The 27,846-nt window shown below is 39.0% G+C and overlaps 1 protein-coding gene across 1 annotated transcript in view; it reads left to right on the forward strand.

The window, feature by feature from the left end:
* Positions 1–27,846, forward strand: part of LOC126388145 (SH3 and multiple ankyrin repeat domains protein 2-like) — a 276,219-nt gene that overhangs the window by 95,747 nt on the left and 152,626 nt on the right. Inside the window, exon 10 of the mRNA XM_050041059.1 lies at positions 26,277–26,709. Coding sequence (XP_049897016.1) covers positions 26,277–26,709 — 433 coding nt within the window. The remainder of the gene's footprint in view (positions 1–26,276; positions 26,710–27,846) is intronic.

Raw genomic sequence — 27,846 nt, forward strand, 5'->3', positions numbered from 1 at the left:
GATCTGTTCTGTACGACATCTATTGCACGTCTGTCCGTCCTGGAAGAGGGATCCCTCCTCAGTTGCTCTTCCTGAGGTTTCTACCGTTTTTTTTCCCCGTTAAAGGGGTTTTTTTGGGGAGTTTTTCCTTATCCGCTGCGAGGGTCATAAGGACAGAGGGATGTCGTATGCTGTAAAGCCCTGTGAGGCAAATTGTGATTTGTGATATTGGGCTTTATAAATAAAATTGATTGATTGATTGATTGAAATAATGAACAGTCCCTAACCCCCTGTGAAACCTCAACTTGTCGCCACAACATTTCCATTTTTATGTGGATCAAGCAAATTTGACATATTGTGTAAATTAGTGAGCTTTAGAGGTGCAAAGCCCCATTTTCAATCTTTATGCTACAGTAAGCTAAGCTAACTGGCTTTCGGCTGTAGTGTTTTATGTGCTGGACAGTGGACATATATAAGAGTGATACTGATCTTCTAATCTAACACAGCCAGAAGGGAAAAAAGCCTTATAATTTCCTAACGTATCCACAGAGGGTTCAGCTTAGGTGATCTGATAGGGCTGTTAGGGCACGCAAGATAAAGATGGTTTGGGATTACTGTATATTGCCACAGAATCTTTTTAAGAAAACCTTTCTGTCACTAATATGTTTTCCAACATTTCATAACCAAAGGAAATTGAAATACCTGAGACATTTGGCATTAACATTCACATACATTCACAGACTGGCCCTCTCCATCCCTTCCTCTCATGTTTTCAGCCTGAGACCATAGACACTGAAATTGTTTTGGTGTTTTGGTGGCTCATTTTCCTCTCTGCCTCCTGAACTCTTGAGCCGCTGAAGCTGAGGTCTGTCCAAGTAGTTATTGCTGTATCTGGCTCCAGTCTGCAATACTGTCAGTATGTAACAGATTCCTCTGGCAGATAGTGAAGCTGTAAATGTAAGAAGAGTTCCTCTATATGAAAACAAAAGAAGTCGCCACATTACCCTTACCCTCAGGGGGAACAATAGTTTCACACACACAGGACCTGTATGAATCAGAGAAAACAACTACACTGATACTGAAAAGTACAAAAGCTGTCCCATTAACTGGGGAACACTGGACATCAAAGAGTAATCAAAATGATATCAGAGTAACTGCACTTTCTCAGCTGGAACGGTGTAATCCTTTCAAACAAACACTGTATTTGACAGAATAAACACTTTGAAGTCAACTTTAAAGCTACCTCTAAGTTATGGTTTCAAGACCACACTGTTGTAGCAGCACAGCACTGATTTGAAAGAAATACATCTAAAAGTCAAGATTAATAAACAAATGTCTTTGCATTTAATTGATTCCCAACCAAGACACTCTGGTAAGAACTGCCTCACCTTGTTAATATGGACTTAAAAAGTGTTTTAAAAATGCAAAATAATGGGATTTCTAACATGCAATTAAACATGTGAGAAGACTCAGACTAAGATTTTATTGTCACTTTGGGGAGATTCTTTTTCCCAGCACTGCGATCATTTGCTGCTGCCTGTTTTATGTCATTTTCAATTGATTATCTTGGACAGTTAACTAAAACAATTAAAGTAACTTCTCTGGAAAAATGTGATGGAAGTATTTCACTTTTTCTGATGTTTAATCAGTTAACTGAAAAACAACAACAACAAAAAATCAACAGATTAATCAATAATGAAAATAATTATTAGCTGCGGTCCTGGTACTTTTTTTTTTTTTTTTTTTTTTGCTGTTACAAATACAAAAGCTCATTAAAGAAAGACAATTGTAGTCATTCCTCTTCCACATCAACAAAATGGTTTTAAATGTATTTTAATAAAACATTAAAATAATTATTAATTTAATAACATTAAATCATCCATTACTCTGAAATGTTCTCTTCCTTTAAATAAGAGCTGCTAATACATAATTTGCCTCAGAGGGCTTTACAGCATACGACATCCCTCTGTCCTTAGGACCCTCACTCCCCAAAAAAACCCTTTAACGGTGAAAAAAATGGTAAAAACCTCAGGAAGAGCAACTGAGGAGGGATCCCTCTTCCAGGATGGACAGACATGCAATAGATGTCGTACAGAACAGATCAACATGATAAATTAACAGTAATCCGTATACAAAATGATACATGAAGAGAGAGAGAGAGAGAGACAGAGACAGAGAGATGCAGGACAGACGGTAATGACAGTAGCTTACAACAACATTAATTTAAGTAATAATAAAATAATAATTACAGCTATTGAGATACAATATGTTGTTGGTATATATTAATATATGATAGTATATTTATGTGACAATAATCATGTCATAAACACTTCACACCGTCCAGGCACCGCTGTGATATGAGTTAACCTGTGAGACAGTGGCGCACAAAGGCAAAGCAGAGCTCCTTATTTTGTTGTTACAGTACTAAACTAAGCACAAAAAGTAAGGTAATTTGTGTTTGGTAGATTATTTAACAATGCTTCTTGGCAATAAATCTTATACCATTGGAAAGCCTGTTTATTTCCCTTTTAAATGGTGCCATATTTGGCACATTTTTTGGGCTTCTGGTACCCCCAGGTACCTGTGAACATGGGCCCTGCTACAGTGGTCAGTTGGTGTCTGCTTGCCACAATTGGCATGCCACATTTGAATGATCGGGATAGGGCCCATGCGATAGGACAACTTCAAGCCGGTGTTCCGCAAAACCAAGTTGAGGCATTATTTGGAGTGAGCCCTAGTAACATCTGCAAACTGATACCGGTACCGGGTATTTTTGACAAAAAGTTTGGGACATTTCCAGCTGTATTTGTAGCAATAAAAGTGGTTATTTTTTTTTATATGTTAGGACATTTCCAGTCGTGTTGGTGGCAACCAAATCGGGTATATTTAAACGAGATGTCAGGATATTACAAGCTGTGTTTGTAGCAATTAAAGTGGGTACAATGCCAACATCTATGCTGGAAAAACTGGAAAAACCAGGCTTGTCATCATTGGAGGCAATCTCAATGCAGAGAGATATCAGTATGAAATTTCGCAACCAGTTGCAATCCCATATCTCCACAATCTTACTTTTTGTACTTAGCTGGTCCTTGTCACTATTTATGGACATTAGCTGCTATCTTGAATGTGTGTCCAAGTGTATGTGTGGTGTCTTCTGGTGTCACATTCAGTGCATTTGCTTTACAGGAAGATGCATCTATAATAACAATATTATAATTACAGATTACATTGTTGCCAGTTGGCCCTGGCATTTTGGCCTAGACCAACCCACCACAATCGATCACACAAATATACATGATGTATGTATCATATGATACAAAGGTGTAGTTTCTATCAGAATGTGAGGGGACACGTATTAAAGAGGGGTTTTAAGGCTCTTTTTTGAGTGTCAAGCACTTCATTACCTGTATTCTGTTGTTCTGTTTAAAATGTGATTGGGCCAGCCCACTGTCAATTAAGAAAATATATCGATGGACCTGTTTTATTTGCCGGTCAGACAAAAAAGAAAAAGTAAAAGGTTGAATCGATCCAATACAGAGCCAGAATCACTAATGTTGATACGGATACTGGTACTTTTTATTAGTGTGTGTCATGATTTATAGGGTAAATTAAGTGAACATTAACAAATGCTGATGAACCAATTTAACTAAAATATTGATTTCACCACAATATACCTGGATATTTGTTGCCTGAGCCTCTGTGAACAGACTTTGCCAATGAATTCTGTCTCTGTGTCAGAGGTCTGGATGCGGGGGTATTTCCCTCCTCCTTTCTTTCCTGTTGCATTTTCTCATGGGTTGTTGCATTATACCAGTAAGGATACGTCCCGTATCGTGGTGTGTGTGGTACTCGTATGTTGTTTTAGTGCACACAATGCAACAGCAGTGGAGAAGTAAAGAGTACATTCACTAGAAGTGTTCACGACAACAATATGTTGTTTACACTGACAGTTTTACTCTTGAAATACAAATGGGCACAACGCAGAGGAGAGAAACTAATCTCTATTATAGTATTGATCCTAATGACGCAAGAGTAGGTCTTAAAAACAAAAAACATCACATACACAGTATTTATATTTTAGTATGGATCTGGCTCCCCTATTTTAGACTGTACTTCTCAGACTTTACAGTGCAGAAGGTCCAAAGTCCTCCTAAAAGCACAAACCAGCTGATACTCTAGATGGCCAAAAGTGTGTGGACAGCCCTGTCTATATATTTGTTTACTTTTGGTCTGGGGCTGTTTTTATGGTTGTGGTTTGGCACCTTTAAGGGTAATCTTAATGCTCCAGCACACAGTGATTTTTGATATTAGAACTTGACTTGCACTTCAACCCCATCCAACACCTTTGGGATAATCTGGAACACTATTTATGAGTCAGTCATCTGTGTTGGACCACACTAATGCTCTTGTGTCTGAATGGGAGCAAATCTGTGCAGGTTTTCAAATCTGCTGTAAAGCCTGAAAGCAGACAAATGGAGGCTGTGAGAGCAGCAGATCCCTGCCCATAATTGTGTATTTTGAATTTTATATGTTCAACAATAACATATGGCCAGAATGTCAGTGTGTCCATATACTTTTGTCCATGTAATGTAATCAGTTGATTGACACATAAACCAGTAATGTAAGGATCTGTCAGATTTTAAAATAAGACACTTTTCAGTAAACTGGTTTAACCAAAATAAAGAAAACAATGTAGCAGTTTTTTTATTTTGAGGATGGATGTGTGGATTTCCCTCTATATTTCATATTTCGACTGGTTTGTATGAAATGGCAGTGCACAGTATGGAAATCTGCTCTCATCACTGCATTATTGCATACTTTATGACAACATATGCTTTGCATGTAGCCATCTGGTATGTTGCTCTTCAGTGGGGTCACTTCTTGGATGAATTTGTATCAGTGTATCACCATGCTTTAGAGTTGTAGCGGAAAGAAAGAGGAAATAGAGATGTGCAGCTCTAACACGTCTTCATTAGCAAGGACAGCATGGAACCAGATGACTTCACACAACAGCAGAACATGAAATCAAAGTGAAAGCAGGACAAATGCAGAGAGATGGAGAGAGAGTGCTGTAAATGTATGTTACATCATACAGCAGGCAGGTGTGCATGCTGATGTGTAAGTGTAGCTTTAATGATGTATGGAGCCTTCCCCCTCTGAGTTGCTTAGCAACAACCAGGATTTGTACCTGGAAAAAGCTGCTCACCAGTCCATCATTGGTTCAAAATCCAATTTTTCCCTGTATCCCCTGCTCCCAACAACTGGCTGATTTCAAATCCTGGATGCATGGTAACTTCCTAAAAGCAAACTAAAAAATAAATCCAACATTTTTATCATTAACCACTTCTACATTACTATTACTAATCAATTAGCCTTAGCTCCATTCTCAGAAAAAGTAGCAAGTTATCTTGCATTATGCAGCTGAAGTTCCTCCTGCAGACACCGACTGTTTCAGACTCAGATCAACCAAATCTTTAAAAATAAAATTGAAATCATTGGTTCATCCCAGTTTGAATAACACAATACTTCATACTTCAATACATTTTTAAAAAAAAAAACTATCATTACATTATAATATTTCTCGTATAACTACATATTATGCTAGCTGGTACCGACTACTACTTTACTTTACATCATACTCAAAAACCTCATTTCTGATTTAGTCTATTTGCATTATAATCCATATATTTAAAAAGGGAACGTGATATACATTGTCAATGGCAGCTTTGTCACTGTAATTAGTTCATAAAGTTAACCAAGTGGTACAGTACCCTCACAGTCCGGTCAAAATCCAGAATTGATACCATGGTGAAAACAGAAATGAGAATGACACTCGTCCCATCACACACTTTGAATACATGCTCTGAATATGAGCTAATACCTTCAGGCAGACATTACAGGCAAACACAGACTTTCCCCTGGGAGAGCGGTGTTTGTGTCCCAAAAGATTATAAAGCCAAACCCTGTCCTTTTTTTCTAAACCCAACCACATGCTTTTGTTGCCTAAACCCATCCACATGCATGTGAAAAATAAACAAGGCCTATGAAACCAGTGTTTTTTGTTTTTTTTAAGTTTTGTACCTGTGCACTTGGAGGATTTGAAATGAATTTTTGTGTGTGTGTGTGTGTGTGTATGTGTGTGTGTGTGTGTGTGTGTGTGTGCGTGCGTGTCTTGGGTTTTTCAATCTGCACAGTCAGTTATTATTGTCTGTTCTTTTCATGTTTTATTAATTTAATATGTGCAAATGAATTGACTCTGAACACCTGAGGCTGTGACTGTAAATGAGATTCACACAGCTGAACATTATTTTATCACTCCAACAGGACAACGTTTGATCAGTCTGTAAATGGAGAAGCTTTTAAATGATGGAAAAAGGGCACTGAGGTTTTTTTTTTTCATTATATTTTGTGCTGAAGCTGTTTGTAAGAATTTGTTCTTATATTGAACATTTTTCCATTTCATTTAAAAACTTGCAGGTCTGTTTTGTCCCCAGAATCCTGTTCTTTTTACAAACAAAAATCCTCAGAGGCAGCTTTTAGTCCATTGTGGGATGCAAAACTCTCCCCCACAACCAGACAGATGTTAATCTCTGAGAAATTACTGCTTTTAATTTTACAAATAATAAATCTCATAAACATGTCTGACTGAACAAGTTAAACAAGCAAAATTGAAATAAGATAGTTTTGTAGAATGTAGGAAACTTCATAATATCTGAAGGGAACAACATCTTTAAAAAAAAGCTTAGTATGTTAAGTCTAACTGTACGTTCAGACCAGAAGCTTCCAAAGAGGCAAAGTCTCTCGCGGGTGCCCAAGAAACACGACTGTCAAAAATATTTGTGGCAGCTTTGGTCGCTCTAGTCGCTCATCATGTGAATTATTGAACGTTCGATCGTGCTTGTCAATTTAAAGGAGCCGCAAAGCGGACAACTGGCTTGAAAGCAGAGTAGTTGCTGCTTGCTGTTGTCCAGTCAGAAAGCTCATAGTTGGCCAGCAAAAGTTATGTTTGGTCAATGAAAACAGAAAACGTATGTCAGACCATTCAAACCAAGCAAGGAAGAATTGCATGCTACATCGCAACATTAGCCTGCAATTCTCTCCTCTATTACTAACATTACACACTTTAAAACTCACCAGACCAACCAACTACCTCCGTGACGTGGTCCCAAGCCTCATTCTTTTTATTTTGGTCTCTGTAACTGAACAGCGACACATTATAAAGGACCGAGTGGGCGCGAGTAACGCAAGTAATCAACTTCTTGATATCCATTGTCGGAACAAGTGTGCTGTAGGAACCAAAGTTACATGGCTTGTTCTCTTGGACCCGCTTCATCGAAGCACGTCAGCATTCCAATTGGTTGCTGCCGAACCGCGTCAGAGCTCATTACCATAAAGTTAAACGAGTTTTAACTCCCCTCCGGAACCGCTCCGGTCGCTTTGGTCACCCAAGAAGCGCGGCTGACGACCACGTCACCCAAGTCGCTGGGCTGTCATTGAAAATGAATGACTTCCGCCGTTTTGGAAGCTCTGGTTGCTTTTGGTGTGAATGAACAGTAAGACACTGTGCCTGATGCTGCTAATCACAGATACTCGACCGAAAGCCTTCACTCTAACATTTTGTCCTGCTGTTAACCCTCTATGGTGCTGTGCTGCCTCTGGGTAACATACCCACTTCTGGCCCATTTTGATTTTTTACGTTATTTTACAATCTGGAAAAAAATTGATTCACAACAAGAGATGAGTACACTTTAAAAATGTAAATATAGCCTTAAAGCAACTCTGTACGTTTACAGAATCCCATAAAGTCATTTTTTGGTATTATTTATTTAGGTTTATATGCTGTTCAAATGCTTTACAGTCAATATAATTTTATTTTATATCTCTACACACTAACCTAGATGTGTTTAATGTTAGTTTCACTGTATAGTGTACTATAACAGTGCACTTAATGACTCCTCACCGCAGAACAGACTGTATGCTTGAATCTAACGCACATTTTTCTTCCATGTACAGAATGAATACAATATTATTCTATGACTCTTTAAAAAGGAAGGAAGCGGATAAAATTAGAACTCCCAGTTGTTGTTAATGAGGGTGGATCAGAATTTAGAAGTTTGGAAGACAACAAGCTGCTACCATCCAGCAGCAACACAACAAATGGTGATGAAGAAGGTTATTATAGTTTGGTTAAGTTTGTAAAGTTTGCTGAAATATGCTTACACTCTTTAGCACGTTCATTCCTGTGTGTTGTTCCACAGTGGTACAATGTTGTCTGAGGATAATGTCCAGACAAACAAACTTATGAAAATAGGTCATTTTCAATGTTTGTTTTTTTATTTAATGGTGTTAATTTTAAACTTAAAGGTCTTTGAGAATTTTACATAGGTATTGTATAAACTTGTATTTAAATTTAAATAGTAACCCTTCCTACCATTATGGTACAGTATTGCTTTAAGGTAACATACCTAAAAGATTACCTAAATTTTTTTATTTTTTTATTTTTTTTAATGTCTTTGATTTATGTGTACCTAATCTATTTTATGACAAAAAAACATTCTAAACATTTTTTATAAACTGGCATCATAATGCATACCATAGAGGGTCTTCAGGTGATATGAAGCCAGCTCAGTGTGTAAGATGAAGGGACAGCTACATACAAAATTTAGGACAAAAGTGTGTCTGCAGGCTTAAACCAACCACCCAATATACCTCATCTGCTCATTCATTCAAGTATTTCACTTTATTCTTGATTCTTGCAGATATTTAAATCTTTGTAGAAAAAAATATTATACTGAATTTGTTATCTTTTTTATTATTAGACTTTTTGTAATTATACATGTAATGGAGAAAATTTTCTGCAGCCGCATGTATGTACGTATGTCCGTCAAGAGCACCTTGAGGGAATTTCTATTACTTTCTTCCTAGTCCACTTGGACTCAACAATAAACTGATTAGATTTTTGTGGTCATAGATCAAAGGTCACTGTGACCTTACAAAATATGTTTTTGGCCATAACTCAAGAATGCACACACTAATTATGACAAAACCTAACACAAATATAATAAGACAAAATTAAGTTATGGCAATATACATCCATAAGGTCAGAGGTCAACATCACTGTGACATCATAATGTTCTGCAAAAACACTTTTCTATCTGGGGAACAGAAGAGGAGACATTTGGTCAGATGAACTGGTGCCACTAATCTTGAAATTGAGCTGATTTTACAGATCTTTGGTGCTGGTGGGGGGAAGATGTGTGTGAAGCATTTGTGTCTTGACAGACATGGATGTAAACTGTAACTGCATCTTGACTGATTTGCAGAGGCACACAACAACAAGGTGGTGATTCTAGTTTGCAGTGTCTGTTTTTTAACAATGAAAAAGCTGTAGTTCCTCAGCATGAGGCATCCAGAACAGCTTCAGTGCTCCTTGTCATGGATTCTCCAGGTCCGAAATCTCCTCAAGGGATGAACAGCATGGGTTCAAAACATCCCTCATTTGCTGCTTTGATGATGGTGGTGGAGAATGCTGTCCAGAAATGATGAACAATGATAATGATAATAACAATGATAATAATAATAATAATAATAATAATGATGTATTTATTATGATTACAATTAGTCCTGGCATGTAGATATTATTTGCTCACTACAGATAAATGGTATCTCAACTGGTATACATGTACAGGCTACATATGTTTGCAGGATTGCAGAATGCAGATGCAGAATTTGCAATGGTTAAATGCAGGAAATGTGTTTGAGGTTATTCACAGTGTTTCCTCCACAGGGTTTACCCAGCTTTCAACTTTGCAATATCCCAATCATATATCTGTGTCCCAACTGTCTGATAACCATTTTGTTAGCCCTCGTCCACTGTATGGAAACACCATTCAAAGTTATCTTCCATTAACTTGTAATCAGTCTGTACCTCAACTACAACACAAGCCACAACTAATAAACCACCGATCTTCTACTACTTCTACCTCCACATGTAGGCTACTCCTGTTAGCGTCACTACAGGGATGAGTGCCGCTCCGCTGTGCAGTGCAGCTTCTCCCTCAAGGGAGACAGAGGGAGGGAAGGAGAGGGGAGGTGTGTAAGGGGCGGGGTTATTTAAGTGTGTGTGTGTGTGTGTGTGTCTGTGTGTGTGTGTGTGTGTGAGAGAGAGAGAGAGAGAGAGAGAGAGAGAGTGAGAGAGTGAGTGAGAGAGTGAGAGAGTGAGAGTGTGTGTTCGTAGAGGGGGTCGTGCAGGCTTACCAGGGAGGCGCTGGGAGTGGAAGGTATGAGCGGGATCATGTGCGCTGCGCGCGGCAGCTTCTCTCCGCGGAGTCGCTGTCCATGGTGCTGAAAGGGAAAGTCTGGGTCTAAAAAGTCCTGTGATATGCACGAGCCGTGACGCCAAGTCGGAGTAGCAAAGGAGTGAAAATGAAGTCGATAATTAATGCCTTAAAAAAGGAAGGTAAGCAGTCTGCGCTTTTTTTTTTTTTTTTTTTTTTAAATACTTTTAAAATCAGGAGCGTTGGTATCGGACGTTTAGAGTCCGCGTAATAGCCTACCTCCACTGATAACTTCAGGTGAATGTGGAGCAATTTCCAGTCGCCCCATGCAGAAAAGTACTCATGCATTCTTTACTTCTTTGTAAAAAGTGATTGCTTCGCGTCATATGAGGTCTTTTTACCGTCACTATTGGAATGCAGGAAGGTCGGTGTGTATTCAGGCTGCAAAAATAATCCGCGAGTTCTGTCTGTTTCTTTTTCTTTTCGGGGGAAAAAGAAAGTGAGGCAGCACCGGGCAGGATGAAAAATGGGACTCCAAGGTGAAAACACCCACAGACATGACTACACGCCGTTCCCCTCACCCAAACACAGCCTAAACAGCCCATCCATCTGCCTGTGTGTGAAACCATGTTGGTGGCTTTGATTCATCCGCTGCTATTTTTTCAATGAAGGCAGAGAGTCGCGAGCAGCAGCGGGCAGTTTAGCCTATAGGCGGGGAAGGGTGCCAAAAATCTGGATTCTGTAGGAATGAATATATACACAGGGCTGATTGTTCTTAATAATGTTTTCATACAGAAGCACTCATTAGCAATAATTAGTAGGGTTTTTTTTTTGGTTTTTTGATTAATAGGACTGTTGTATTGGATTGCATTTGAACTGGCAGCTTAGTGTGACTGCTTTTAGTGGAATGTGTGCAGAGGTTGCAGGTTTGTACCAAAGGGCAGGTGGCAAAGGAGAGATTTATGATGTCAATGAAGCCTGCAGTGGCAGAATGTCATATCTATCTGGGAGCAGTCTTATTAGAACAAAGATAATGTATTTTAGTTTTCTATTCTAGTAAAGTTTTCTGTTCTGGTCACTTAATTTCTGGTTTGTTATGAGTAACATGGTTTATTGTTTGTTAGTCTGCCTATTGTACTTTTCACCATTATTGTTTTATTGACTGTATATTGTTAACACCAACCTATCTAGGGACAAAGGATGGAAATTAGCCACTGGCTATAATCCTGCATATTTACACGAAAGTTGTTATAAACATTTAGAACATGGCACTCTTAAATACTGATTCTGATTGGCCAATCTCCGCTGTGCGTCGGGGTTCCCCTGTCTGGAGTTATTTTTCAACAGTCACCGGCTCACTATACATTATCCCTTATGTACGGCCCCTGATTATTTAAAAAATAAAAAAATCTACAAATCTAGTATTGGGGGAAAAACACTAGAATGTGAGGCTTTGCAACAACAGTTTGATTTTATTATTATTATTTAAATGTAAACTTGAGTTTAAATGTGTGTAGTGGCGGAAGTGTTCCTCGTATATTTGCAGTTTTACAGAACTTGTGCTTTAGGCTTTCTGAGTGCTCCTTGTCAGATCAGATCTCTTCAGTTTAGCATGAGAAAATTTCTGGCAGCTTTTAAATGGTGGAAGGATCCAAAACAATGACTGAAGGGTTTCGCGCCAGATGACTAAAATCTGAAGGTGACAAAGTGTGTGTGCAGTTTGTGTCAGAGTGCTCTACAAGATTGTTAATGCTAACTGTAGGGAAATCAGCAACCATTCCAACATTAAAAATGTAAAACCATCCCTCGGTCAGTATTTCCTTATGTCCAAAATACTAAAAAACTAAAAATGCTCTGTAATAAGAAGTAAGCTGAGTTTCCAGGAACTCATTTTGCATCACCACTGAAAGTGTAACTGCAATTTACTGTAATTTAACCATCTGTCATTTCATAAGCAAAGGTAAAGCATTGCATTTTGGAATTTTCATAATAATAGGATAAATAAAGGATTAACATTTCATATTTACAATTAATGAACTGAAGTAAAAGGTTTCAGAGAGTGATTTTGGATGCAGCTCAAGTGACAAACCCAGAGGAGATGACCTCCAGGTCTCAAGAACATGCCTTAACAAACATCCAAACACATTAGAGCAGCTATATGAGAGCACAGAATATAATTTGTCTCAACAGCTACAAAAGGATTTCTTGTAATGCAGCTATAGATCTCTGTTTAATATGTCCTCTTCAGTTCTGTAGTAGTTAATCAAGTGGTCATCAAGGTGAAACACAGTGTAGCTGGATATGGGATTATTTTAATATTGTGTATGACACTAATCCATGTAATCAGTTTCACCTGCTAAAACTGAATAGCTCCATCTGATGGAAATTTAAATTATGACATTTTCTCCTTGAGTGTCCAGTGTTGGCTGAACCAAAACTCTGATCTTAATTGTAATCACCGAGCTTGATGGACATGAGAGGACACAACAAAGTCCTCCAACTTAAATGACAGAGTGTGTCATTTGTTATTTCCTTCCAAAACCATCTAGACTGTATCAGCATGTTCTGATCATCCATCTGAAATGTCCCCTGAAAGTCATATGACCATTCAATGATGTTCAATAAAAACTAAGTCAGGTTGAAAAGACACCATTCATCATATAAGGTTAGTAATCACAAATTCTCCTCACATTCATTCTATTTATTTAAGTCCTAATAAACCAGTGCTGACTGTTGATAGGAGACAGGAAGCAAACACTGTGATTTTGTCAGACTATGTCCTCCTTGGCTTTTGACATTAGTGGCAGAAACACACATTACAAATGTTGAACTGATCATAATGATGTTTGGGCATCATGACTGGTTTTTGTTGGAAAGAGTTGCTCAGAGTTCCAATCTGTTGCTGACAGCCGGGAGATGAAAATCATGTGTGTGGTGTTTAATGATTCAAATAATTTAAATATTCCCATTCCAACTCGCCAAATATCGCTGCTTTGACAGTGGACATTCACGCCTACAAATGACATGCTAGATACCCTTCTGTGTCTGTTGCTGACATTTTGAGACATGGTGTCAGTTTAGGCCTGTTAAATACATTGTGTCTTTTCAAAATACACTTCTGTTTTCACAGTAAGAGTAGTTTCTGCTTTTTAGATGCATACAGTGTTTTTCAAAATAAACTTTGACAACATCGATAAAACACTATGTATTTATGTTTAATTCCTTGTGTAACAAAAGCACATGGTTAGGTGTAGAAAAAAACATGCTTTAGCTTAACATTCACACGGGAAGCGAACAGTGGGCTCCCAGGTGAAAGTCCGGGGTTTGTTGGATCCATCCACCTCCTCTCGTGCCTGCACTGGAGGGACTTTTCAGTTCCTTAGATTACATTGATGCCGCCCAGCAACATATCATACTGCCCAGAAAGGTGCCTTTTTGTGCCAGTGTCTGACGCTGAAATCACTGACAAAACAGCGATATTTGACAAATTGGCAATGAGAACGCGCTGAATAATTTGCCATTTGCCTGTAGTATTATACATATACATATATATATACATATATATAAGCAGTTTTAATCGACCCTCGTGTGTAATCGGAAGAAATACTTGTAAAAATGAAGTTGTCTGAAAAAGGCTTGCAAACTGTTAAGTGACGTGAGAGAGTAGCTATTATTTCACACTTCATCAAATTTCAGTTCAGCTGAAGTTAACCTGACCCTGATGAAGTTCTCTCCCTGCAGAGTTTGACCTCCATTCAACATCTCATCCAAATTTCTTTTCTTTTCTTTTCTTTTCTTTTCTTTTCTTTATCCTCCATTTCTTTACTTCTTTACTTACTTTACACCTCCAGCCTGAGGCCTTTGTTACATGTTCCCCTTGTCCCTCACCTCCTGTCGTGTAATCTCTCTACTACTGTGATCTAATAACGGGGAAAAAATCTTTAAAGGCAAACTCTTTAAGATGAATATCCATTTCTTGTGTGTGTGTGTGTGTGTGTGTGTGTGTGTGTGTGTGTGTGTGTGTGGTAATGTGTTAACTCTGTCCTTTAGTATGTGCTTCTGTCTTGTCGCTACGATTGAAACATCATTGTTATGCATGAGCTGTCTGGTCTTTGCAGGTTTGTCACAATCTTAAGGTCTGCTCTCAGGAAAATGTAAACTTGGGTTTAGTTTAGTTTTTGATCAAATAACCATTGCTGGTGTTTTTTTCTTGTATCAGTCAAACAAAGAAATAGTGAAAGACTGCATGGCTGTGTGGATTGGTTATTGCATATTTTCATTGATTCCTTACATTGCAAGGCACACAGCTGGAGGACATTCCGTCAGTTCTCAGCCAGGCTAGTTTGGGTTTTACACAGGGTTTTACTCTTGTGAAAAACATAGAAAAGTAATGGTATTAGTAAAAAATAATTCAAAGCTTTGTCAAACTCATGTAATTTTATATAATGAAATTGTTACAGTAATCTTCTGTGGATAACCTTCCACCAAATGTAACATAACAGCAATTTTTTCTTATGCCTCCGCGCCAGCGATAGCCATAGCCAGAGGCACTATGTGTTCGGGTTGTCCGTCCTTCAGTCCCATTCTCATGAAAGTGATATCTCATGAACGTTTTGAGGGAAGTTTTTCAAATTTGGCACAAACGTCCACTAGGACTTAACGATGTACTGCCTAGAATTTGGTGTTCAAAGGTCAAGTTCAGTGTGACTTTGCATCCATCTCATTCTTGTAAAGGGAATACCTTGAGGGAATTTCTTTAAATTTGACACAAGCATCCACTTGGACTGGAGAATATACTAGAATTTGGTGGTTGAAGGTCAAAGGTCACTGTGACCTCACAAAACATATTTTTGGCCATAACTCAAGAATTCTAATGCTTATTACAACAAAACTTCACATAAATGTCTAATAGGATAAAATGATGAAGTTACGACATTTTATTTCCAAAAGGTCAAAGGTCAACACCACTGTGACATCATAGTGTTCTGCATTAAACACTTTTCTGGCTATTTCTAAACATCATAACTCAGAGGGGGAGGGGGGGAGCGGAGATATTTGGGGGAAGGGGAGATATTTGATCAGATACTGAATTGAACACTAATCTTAGGTGCCCACCTGTGCGGATTGTATAAATGACGATGAAAAAAAGAATATATATATATATATATATATATATATATATATATATATATATATATATATGGGCCCCTGAAAAGTCATGGAGAAGTTTTGAAATTTTGTCCATGAACATGTGTGGGAAGAGTAAAATGAAATCCTGGCTATAAAGATACAGATTTAAACTAATGATCAGCACACACTGGTGCTAACTGGACTTTAGCGAGACAAACAGCATTTGAACTGTCTTCCTATAACGGCTTAGTGTATTAGCATAATGTCAATGGCATCATTTAACTCGGCTGAGTGCTTCCAGACTCACTGACCTCTGACATGCATTCTGTGTTTCAAGAGCATTTAATTATAGAGGTTCCACTGATTGCTTTTCCAGTTGTTACATAACATACTCGGGTTGTTTTGACCCCCCCACCCTCATATTACTTGATAATTAATTTGTGCGAGTGATTGTATGCAAGAGATTAAGAGAAAAAGAGAGCAAGTTGATGCAAAATTGTGAGTATTTCACTTAAGTTAGAACATTAAAACCCACCACCTTGGATGCCACGAGCACTTCAGGGGTGCACACAGATAGCCTGATAGTTCCAAATGTGCAAGCTCATTAAATGTTAGCACCTCTTCTCTTCATCAACACGTCTGCTCTAGACACACACACACAGAAAGGTCTGAGATATGAGTCTGGGAAGTGATAATGATTCAGTGATTCCCCTTTCAAATGTTCAGGCTGACAGGACGCGACCAGCAACAATGCTAGCCTGGTGCCATTGTAATAATCGACTCAATAATCAGGAGGTGCTCTTTGGAATGGCTGCAGGCCCTGTTCTGCTCTCCTCTCCTTACACTGTTGTAATTGCGAGGAGAGCTGATGATGGCAGTTGTAGGATCGTCATCTCGCAGTGTAATGGAGGAATATATCCATTGGGAAATCAAGGCCAGCCTACATTACTGGTTCAGTCCGACAGTATAGTGCAGGCAGTGGGAGCCAGAGGAACTCAGCTCTGCTCATGGAATCCTGATAATCATGCTAATGATGGTCAGGAAGAGAGCAGTACAGAGCGAGGAGCCATGGCCAATCACCAATCTCAGTTCAATATTCCTGTGTGTCTGAGCTGCTGTATGTGTACTGGAGACATTTTTATATTTTATATCAGTTTGAGCTGTCTACCTGTATATAGGAGGCCCACATAGTCAGAAAGAGTGAGATGGCTTTTGATGTATTGGTTAAAAAAAATAAATTAAAAAAAATCACAAGATATGTACAATAACACCAGAAGAGGCACAACAGGGGTGGATGGATAGATAGATGGATAGATGTGCATGAGTGCACCAAGTCTCCCTAAGAGTTTGACGTCACTGAGAGGAAAAATAGCACATCAAGCTATTTATATGTAATCTCCATCTCCTTCTTGTGGTATACAAATGCTTACTTGCACTTTGTTACTAGTGCAGCACACTGATAGCTTAAGCTGGGCTTATATTTAAGGCAGAAATTTAACTGCTGTCCAATGCTAGATACCTGCGGTATTGGTTTGGATTTAGAGTTTAATGTTGGATTTCACCAAATGGCTGTATCATTTGTGATAAGGCTGTGTCAGACTATAATTAATCCCATAGTAATAGTGTTTACATTCTTCCATTTACTGTGTGATATAGTGCAACATCAGGCAACACGATAGCCTCTTTGAGGCAGGAATTTCCCATTGATATTCTGCCTTGCCGTGCTGTATAAAAGTTACAATCACGGATAGGGGGACAAATTTGCTTTGCATTTGAGGCGGCATTGGAGGTAGTAATAGCGGCAAAACTAGGCCTGTAAAACAGGAAAGCCAGCAGAACGGGACAATGGGCAGTGCGGATGTATGTGTATGTGTTCGACCCAGGAGATTTAAAAAGTAGCTGATAGCACTTAACAGCTAACTCAAAGAAGAAGAACATCGGCCAAAATGTCTACAAATTGGGAAAACAATGAGGTCTGGGATGAAATCAGTCACCATATAACAGACAGTTATGCCATTGTTATTGTTTATAAAGCACTGCTGAAATGTATTTTACATGTTGCACTAGAGGCAGATGCTGGTTAGGGACTTCGTAGCAACCCAAAAGCACAACCTCTGTGTAAAAAGGACTACAGACTGTACATAAAGCTTGATTGTATGACAGCTCCCCAAAAGTGAAGGCAAAACATTTGGATCGCCCCCTTGTGTCTGGCAGCAGTATAGGTCATAAGCCCTGCCCCTCTATCATAGTGGATGAGACATGGGCTAAACTAAAAGATCAAAGTAGATGTGAAATATGTTTTTCCCAAAGATGATTTCTATTATTTTAGGTAGTTCTTATCACACTGATGTTTGTTCAAGAATTCGTCTTTCTGATAAGTTTAGTTATAATTAATCATTTGATGCAATTAAAAGGTGGTTTGACATCATGATTGATAGGTGTGTCTGCCGGACGGTGTGCTCATGGTCAGTGGTGCTGCTTGCAATTGGTAGGACTGGTGTACAGGCAGAAACTCCTACCGCAGAGATCTCTACTGCGCTAGCCTGAGTGGGCGGAAGTTTGCTGCATAGATCAGCCTCTCATTGGGCAGAACGAGCCACCCGCTGAAGTCCCGCCCTACCACCTCCGGTTGTGTAGCAGTTTTCAACCGTTTTCAACACATCCTTTACTAACTTTTGCTGTGTTTGATCTTGCGGGGATGTAGCCATTTTTCTGCCATGGCTCGCGTCCTGTAGGTGATATTTTTGTGGGCGTGTTACACCAAAACCTGTTTCCCCCCGGGAATATTTTTTGGGCGTGTTACACCAAAACCTGTTTCCCCCCGGGAATATTTTTGCAAGCGCACTGTTGCTGTTCACCGCCCAGAACGATTGTGATTGGTTGAAAGAAATACAAGCAGCCAGGGCGTTTTTTCTCCAGTCTTAAAGTGAGAGTCGGCCCAGCCAGACCTTTCTTTTCTTGAGAAAGGTTTCACAAATCAGAAACTGTGTTTTAATGAGTCTCTGGATTCTCCATGTTAATATAGCCTAGTATAGTGGTTTGTGATCTGGACCATTTCTTAATTGAGATCATTTCTTAATGATCTCAATTAACATAAAATACCACAATAAAATGAATAAAACTCAGGATTATGATACCCTTTGACATCTCCTGTCATACTGGAGTGTTAGTTTCATGAGACTTTTTAATACAGAGCAATCAAGACCACAGCAAATAGGCAGAAATAGCAAGACTGAAAAGCAGTTTACCATGAGTAAGGACAATAAGAAAAATATGCTACAGTTAAAATGCTCAAAATTTAGGACAATTGCACTCTACTGATCATTCTCATTTCATCTTCCCCGTATTTGTTCTATTTTTCAGTTCATGAATTAGCTTGAAAATGACTGAATACCACCATCTACAGGCGTTATGAACACCAAAAAACAAATAATGAAATAACAAATCGTTTTTCCATTTTATAGTTTTTTCGTTCTTATTTGAAATTCAAATGAACGAATGGTACACGGACCCATATTAGTCACCCCTTTTATTATGCAAATTGTACAGTATGTGCTCGACATAATGAGCTTCAGAATGTCAGCAGTTTTATGGATGCAATCCAGAATTAATAACACCATTTAATCTTCATATATTCATAGTGATTGTTGCACACATACAATACTCTCTTTTTCAAATACAGTTAATTTACAAATAAATATGATTAGAAGAAATATTAATAATTGTATGCGTGCCACAAAGTGACACTGAATGGTGCCTTGAGACACACAGGAGTAAATAAAAAAACTTGACACAGTGTATATTCTATATCTGTGAAGGGTGGTTGGGCAGACTGGGTTCAATGCTTTCCCCAAAGACATAGCGGCAGCACAGATTCATATCATCATGAAATTGGTATGTCACATGGGAAAGTGTTAAGACTGTGAATTCTAGAGATGGGAAGCACTTTTAAACTCCCATGTTAACTACAGTCTGTCACATGAAACCAAACATTGTTTAGCATGGAAGATTGCTATATTAAGTGCTTCACAGACAAATTTTAAAAAGGATCAAGCACCATTATAACAATTTTGTTGTTGGTTATAATAGGGCTGTGTATCAGAATGAGTCTGGTGATAATATAGTATGTATCACAATACAGGAGTTAAGATTCAGTGTATTGTGATATATTGCGATTTTTTAAAATCTAATTTAAGGAAAATTAAAATAGTATAAAAAACACACCAAATGAAATAGCAATCTGAGTCAAAAAAGTAAACTTTTTTAATGCAGTCAGAACAGTTTAATTTGCCTGTGTTTTTTGTGTTTACTCTAGAGATGTGTTGTTACGTTGGAGTGGAAGAGTTAAATCACTTAAGGTAGATCAAACTCTGCCATGTAGCAGTCGGGGGTTTAAACACAACATAAAATGAACCACTAGCCCCTGGGAATTTCATGCCATTATGCGACCTTGTCGTTCTGTATAAAAGGCACAATAGCAGAATGGGGGGAACAGGGAAGGCCTTTGTCTCACCTTTAAGGCAGCATCGGAGGTAGTAACAGCACTAAAACATTTTGTATAAACAGGACAGCCAGCAGGACAGGATCATGGGCGGCATGAGTGTCACTGTGTTATGTGTGCAGCCCAGCACAGGACATAGTAGCTGATAGCAGTTAGCAGCTAACTCAAAGAAGAACAGCAGCCGACATTGGGTCTCATTCATGAAATGTTAGTAAATCTATGAGTAAATTTGCACATAAAATCCCTTGGTACTAAAAACCTACTCTGGATTCATGAACGCCGTGGAAAACTCAGATTTGATCATAGGCATGTGGGTATGTTCATGAATGCTAATCAATCGTAAATTGACAGCCCGCTCCCACTAGTCAGCAATTACCATACATCCCACCCATGAAAAGCCAATGACTGCCATATATAGAGGTGATAATTACAATGGACAGGTGCATCCTGTAAAAGTGCCAACATGGTGCAAACAAAGACAGAGAGAGAGAGAAAATGAAAAACTTGTCAGCGCTGAGATTGAATTATTTCAGGTGAAGTGGAGTTGAGAAAAACATTTATTTTCTTCTGTCAGTGGTGTGTCAGAAACAGGTAAATCAAAGGCCTGGACAGAGGTAACAGGTAACCATCCAAAAAGTTTAACAAAAATAGTACGACATGAAACTACATGCAAAAAACACACAAAAAACACAACAGCTACAGGAGGCTCCTCACACAGCTCTCTGCTGCAGACAAGCGCACTGCTTGCATCATTGGCAAGACCTCTCTGTCAGTTTGCCCTAAGCCTCAGCATTGTTTGTCACTGTTGTAAAATTAAACCACTATTAGAACATCTTAATACATGCAGTCTAATGTAGACAATAACCCACCATTAAGTTTAACAACAGGTAAGACAGTCTGACGTAAAACCATACTGTCTCCCTCCAACTCTCTGCCAGATTCGGATTCACCAACTGCCCGATGTGAGCAGCATCAGATGCCGAAATGTTTTCCCACATCCAGAGGTCTTATTACACCAAAACTCAATCTGGAATAATGTGTACGTCTTCCACATCACATCGCTGATAATTTAATTAAACAAAAGTGACACGCAGTTTGGGGCTGCAGTGCATAAAGAGGGCAGAGGCAGAACACACTGGTTTCTCATTTTATTTATTCAGAGAACAGCATTTTCCAGTTTTGTATAAAGTCAATTTAAATAACTCAGTCACATCTTTAACAGCCATAATCTGAATCTTAAATCTGCTAAATGCCAACTCATTCAATGAAATGTGTTACCTTTCTAATCTTGTCATGTTTAACTTGTTTCAAAGGCATCTGTGTATTGTGAACATAAGAGAGCACAATACGAAATAAATCTGTAATTTCTAATAATGACAAGCAACATTTATATGCAATATCTTATTTACACAAACACTACGACCAGTCAGAGGCAGGTGTAGATTTTGTTAGTACCTACGAAAAGCTTGGAGCTACTAAAATATTGATGAATGCCAAAATACACATAAATTCAGGAGGTTCAGGAGCTCTTTATCCTCAGAGGGGTTTTGCCATTGTTTTTGTTCATCGTTTGTCGCTGCCGATGTGTATTTTATATGTCTCACTAGAGTCTGATGCTGTTGTGTTACATATCATACATCTCTTTTGCTTCCACATTGCCAACATGTTGTGGAATGCCGCCATTGTTTGGTTCTGTGTAAAAATGCAAAGGCGGCATAAAGATGGGGTTTCATAGCAGCCCTATAGTGCCATCTCTGTGTAAAAAGGACTGCTGTCATGAATCTTTGCATATAAACTATTAGTTGTGTTTTTAAGAATCAATACAGTATCATAAAATATAATATCAGGATACTCAAGTGTATCGATATTTTCTTACACACCTGGTTCTTGCCCTTATCACTTGTGTTGACGTCAGCCTGCTTAATATTTTTCCCCAGAGGGTGACGCAATGATGGACTGTCTACCTTTGGCCAAGTCAGACTGACATTACTAAAGAGTGTAATTGACAGCTAAAGCTACAGTTGGTAACTTATCAAGGAAAAAAAAAAAAACCTTTTTTTTTTTTTTTCATATTTGCTATTTCTGTCACTATAGACGAATTCGGCGAGCGATTTGTGTATGCCACCATCTTGCGGCGGCGCCATTGCTGCGGTGACATGTGTCAGTCATCAATTCATTATGCTGTCATTGTGAACTGACTCTCTACAATGACAGCATCATGAATAGCTGGATTGATGATGTTAGACAGTGGCCTCCGGTAACTGATGAAGGTATCTTAAATGAGTACCGATATTAATATAGAAATTAATCATTTGTTTGAGCGATAAGCAGGAAAGATTAGAGTAATAGGGAGATAATAGACTATCATTAAACACTGTGTAATATAACGTTAGCATACGTTACGTGTGCTGACATTAGCAAGCTAGCAGCGTGACATTTAATCATTATGGACAGGCTACGTGACTAAAAACAACAACAACACGTGTTTGTGTTTTGTTTTAGGTATTCAAGAATATTTTATTGATCGCCAGGTCTCTGATGACCAGAAAAATGGCAATTACAGGTCTCTGATTGAGGGTCAAAATTACCTGAGCTCCGGATGGGTCGGGCAAATTTTACACCGCCTTTTAGACGACCATCACATCATATTGAAGGCGATCACGTAGCCTGTCCATAATGATTAAATGTCACGCTGCTAGCTTGCTAACGTTAGCACACATAATATATATATATAATATATAGTATATTTCTCTGCCTGCTCTATTGCCTTGTAGCCCTTCTCATGGCCTTGCTGTATGTGAACCAAAACAACCAATCAGAACTAAGGAGTCTCTAACGCAGCTGTCAATCATGTCAATCACTGCTCATGAACTGCTGACCTCAAATGTTTTCAGTAACATATTTTAGTGTCCAGTTTAGCTGTAAAATGAGAAAGTTGGTGACCTGGCTGCCATGTTGGATACAGTTAAACGGGAGTTCGAGCACCGCCCACCAGCTGGACCAACTTTCTCATTTTACAGCTAAACATTACACTAAAATATGTTTCTGAAAACATTTGAGGTGAGAAATAGGCAATACAGTAACAGAATCTTTGTTCATATTTGATCAGTGCTGCCTAGTTTGACAGTTTGACAACAGCTCATGGAGCAATTGACAAGACTGACAGCTGCTTTAGAGACTCCTTTGCTGTTTCAAAGGCTAACAGCAGGCACCCTTTTTCAAGGGGTCGTGACGTCCATTCATAGTTTACGGTCTCTCTGCCTATGTCATACTGCATCTATAACATGGTGCCTTTAAAATTGTGTTTCTCAAATACTAATTTTAGTCGGGTGTTTTGCAATATGCTGGTGCTAGTCCACAAAGTGATTTGAAGATCAACAACAGAATCCAAAAAGTATTTCAAGAAACAGATTTTAAAGGAGGGATTGTGTGTGCGTTAAACTTGTGCGCAAGGAGAGACTCCAGCTCCCTGTGACCCTACACAAGAGACGCAAGAGGGAGATAATAGAAACATCCTGCAGCACTTAAATTATTTTTATTGTTCTTGATTCTTACAAAAAAATGTTTCAGTTCTTGAGACAATTTGGGTTATAACCATGAGTTGGTGCTGTGGCAGCAAAATTTAAACAGACAGCACCAAACTGCACTCATACTGTAGAACAGTGCTAATGCTGTGATCTCAATCCTGTGAACACAGCTGCACCAAAGTTGCACCTTTAGACTGGGACAAGTCACATTGACAAATGGTGTAGTTGTTATGAGAAAGAAACTAACAAATCCTCCTTTGACTTTGATCCAAGGTCAGGGTGACATTGTCTTCTATTAGCAGCTAAAAGGTTAGTGTTACTGGCCCTTCATCATCACTCAAAGGCAGCTCCACGCATACAGCAGAGCTCTGCTATAGAGGCCTGTTGAGTGTTGTCTTCAGGGAGTAGAGGGTTCTCATGTCTCCAGTGACATAGACTCCTTTGTAGTGCTGGTGGTACCAGATTGTGTCTAATTTTGGAGAATAACTGTAGAAAGATGGGATTCTTTCTTCGACAATAATGTTGCCTTCATATGTTGATTTTCAGTTTCTGTTTCTGATCAATTTCTGATCAGCAGTACTTACAATATAAAGCAACACCAGGAATATTTTATACCGGTTACACATGGTTCTGTTGGTTAGTTTTGTTACCCTGCACATGTACTGTACTGCACACCATTTGGGTCTGGTAGGTGCTAGCTAGCGGCGCTGCACATTTAGTGATTACCTCCAGTTACATCATCCCACCACAACTGTGGGAAACAATGTGCCCACCCTCGGCTCTCCCCCAAACTTACCCAGGTGAGTAAGTGGGTCAAATTTGAGTTGTAAAACTCCCTTTCGCATTGTTGACCACTTCATCACTGATAGCTCTGTTACCATCATTAGCAACGTAACAACGTAAACAATGCCTAAAATGTTTTATGGTTAACGTGAAGCGACTTACTCACCAGGGTGACCTGGGGGGAGGCCAGAGGTTGGTTATAATGTTTCCGCAGCAACGCATTCTGTCGTACGGACAGCATTGCCAGCTGTTTACTGAATGAGCAGTAGTTCTTGCTAGCTAATGTTAGCTCCCACTTGACCTGGGTGGAGACAGTGCAGGGCTGAGGAACCAGTGGAAACTGAAGGTTGGGTAGTGGGCATGTTTCCACATTTTAACACGGCTGGCTGGCTGTATCTCAGCAAAGCTGATAGAAAATAAAATAAATGGCAAGAAAGTGTAATTATAAAACATTAAAATTTCACCACCTTCAAATTTATAGCATTTTAAAATGCAGTGCTTAAGCTCACTGAGTCAAAGGAGCGCTGGACTAAAAGGAAAGACCGCTTTTTCACATCTTTGTTGAGTTTTATTTTGTTTTCTGGTTTTAAATTAACTGGTTTGTTACCGACTGATGGGTGCCGGCTTATTGAAAACAAAATTAATCAAACTGACATCCCTAGAGTGTATAATGATCAAACATGCAGGCCAACCTTTTAAACAGATGTTTTATATCTAAGGAATATTATGTTTACAAATGGTTCAATCCTTGTCATTTCTATTCGATAAAGATGTAAGATGTGTATATATTTTTAAAAAAAAAGCACATTTTGTAATGAAAAAGAAGTTAATATTGCCTTCAAACCACCATTGGTTTTCTTGTTCATCAAATAGAAGGTGCAGTTGTAGTTTTGCATGTATTTAAATGAGCACTTCCATTTGTACCATATGATTTAACCTGCGAGATCTTTTCCAATGTGTTTTTTTTAATGCCTCCGTGGCCAGAGGCATTATGTTTTTGGTTTGTTGTCCATCCATCTGTCCTCCCATCTATCCACCCATCCTTCTGTCCATCCATCCAACAATTCGTTCGTCCCACTCTTGTGAAAATAATATCTGTGAACACCTTGAGGGATTTTTTTTCAAATTTGGCACAAATTTCCACTTGAACTCATGAATAAATTGATTAGATTTTGGTGGTCAAAGGTCAAGGCCATGGTGACCTTGCATCCATTTCATTTTCGTGACAAGATATCTTAAAAAAATCTCAAATTTGGCATAAACGTCCACTTGGACTGAAGAATGAAGTGATTACAATTTGGTGGTCAAAGGTTAAAGATCAAGGTCACTGTGACCTCACAAACATGTTTTTGGCCATAACTCAGAAATTAATTCGCTATTTATGATAAATAGGATAAAATAATGATGTGATGATATTTTATATCCAAATGGTCAACGGTCAACTTCACTCTGACATCATAATGTTCCCTAAAAAACACTTTTCTGGCCATTACTCAACATCATATCTCAGGAACAGAAGGGGAGACATTTGGTCAGATACTAAATTGGTGACACTAATCTTGGGTGTCCACCTTGAAACTGTGTTGACTGTATATATCTTCCATTCTGCCGAGACACAGACATGAATGTAAAGTGTAACTGCAGAGGCAAACAACCATGAAGCAATAATTCTATTTTTTTTTTAAACTTTCACTCCCACTGCCACTTAAATTCCTTCAGTGTTTTATCTTCTGTCCCTTTTATTGGAATTACTCCCATTTACTCAACATCGATCAACACAAATATTTATCCTCAAGTCTGTCAACTTAAAAATATTTTTTTAGCAGGAGTGATCACAGGTAAATATTATAGTGAACTTTTGACATTTCTAGTCTGGAAGCACCTTGCTCTCATTTTAAGGTCACACATTATATATTCCTTTACTATCTATGACACTGAGGACTGTATGTGTTGTTAGTCCCATTGATCAGCATTTAAAAATTAAGCAAACAGTAAGGCTATCAGAAATGAACAAAGGTAGCCTACTCAAAGAATTCAATGCTAAAATTCCAAAAGATTAATCTTTTCACTTCTCTGCAGTGCCTTTCCGCGAGGCTCCAGCCTACTCCAAACGCCGCCGGGGTCTGTCTTCTGGTAACGGCAGCGGAAACGACCAGTCCCCCTCCTCGTTATCAGCGCCACGGGTCCTGCTGCGCTCCAACAGCGACAACAACCTAACAGTCAGTCAGTACCAGCAGCAGCAGCACGGTTCTCCTGGCAACTGGGCCCCCCATCTGCAGCAACACGCCCAGCCCCACCCACACAGGGCCCCCCAGCAGGGTCACTCGCAGCCTGGCTCCTCAGCATTACATCGCAGCCTGTCACCCCAGCTGCTCCAGCAGATGCCCAGCGGCAGCCCCAATGGCAACGTGGTGGTCCGGACCATGGGGAGGGGGGCAAGGAGCCGGTCACCCTCCCTCAGCCGGCTGGGGGAGGAGGCCCGACGGGCTTTACCCTCACAGCGCCAGCCAAGGTGAGCACTGTAAATCACTGGAGAGTGGAGAGCTGTTTGTGTTTGAGCGAATAAGAATGAAGGACTGACACATATACACACACTGTTCCTGTCCACTGGGCTTTTAGTCTCTTTTTTTCTCTTCACAAGATCCAGACTGACTAACCTGGTCAGAGGTCAGAGGTGTACATATGGCTCACAGATATTTTACTGTCAATATTTTGCTGTTTAGTTCCAGCACAGCTGTGATCTGGTCTGGTTGTATTCAAGATGTCATCATCATCACATCTATAACCAAGTGTCCAGAGAAATTTTGCTCTGGAGAGAATTAAGAGCAAAGCAACATGACACCACAGAGCAGATTTCCTCCAGACCTCTGCATGTTTGACAAGATGGAGACCATTTATGAGGTGTCCTGAAAGGGTCAGATCACCAAAATTACAGAAACAATTTCTGGCTTACCTCTAGCAGTATCCAGTCATGCAGATCATTTTGCTTTTGTTTCTCCAAATTTTAGTCTGTAGAGCTGTATCAAACCCCACCAATGACCTCTATAGATAAGCTTGGGGGTAGGGGAGATATCTGATTAGCAACTTGCTATATGCAGATTTATAGTAACTAGGTTACTATAGTGCATGAAAAAGCAGACGTCCTGTGTAACCTGGTTTCTCTGATAAACCTGGTTACTGTACTTAAAGGGGAACTGCACCGGTTTTACCCATTAAAGTCCATTTACAGGTGTTAGGGAGTATACTGCATTTCTGAAATAAAGCTGTGTCTCTAGATGGAGCTGCGTGAAGTCGGATAAATGTCCTCAAGTGAATGTCACCGAGTTAGCATTGGTTTGAACTTAAGACAACAGGTTTGTGTTGCAGGCTAGAAGCTCAGGGCTACATTAGCCATTACTTAGCATTAGCATAACTACAGAAGCATTATGTATTTATCTGAGCAAAAATAGTTGCCCTGTTAATCTGAATTAACAAAATAATTATCTCAGTATTATGAGAAAAGAAAACATTTTTAAAAATCTGCTCTTTTTATTGAGATTTGAGATAATAATCTTGTATCATTGTCAGAGATTATTTTCTTCTTAATTCAGAAAAACAAGCAGACCTTTTTTTTTACATGAACATTTTTTTCCATAATTCTGTGATAAAA

The sequence above is a fragment of the Epinephelus moara genome, chromosome 1, assembly GCF_006386435.1.
Source record: "Epinephelus moara isolate mb chromosome 1, YSFRI_EMoa_1.0, whole genome shotgun sequence".
NCBI classification, from domain to species: Eukaryota; Metazoa; Chordata; class Actinopteri; order Perciformes; family Serranidae; genus Epinephelus; species Epinephelus moara.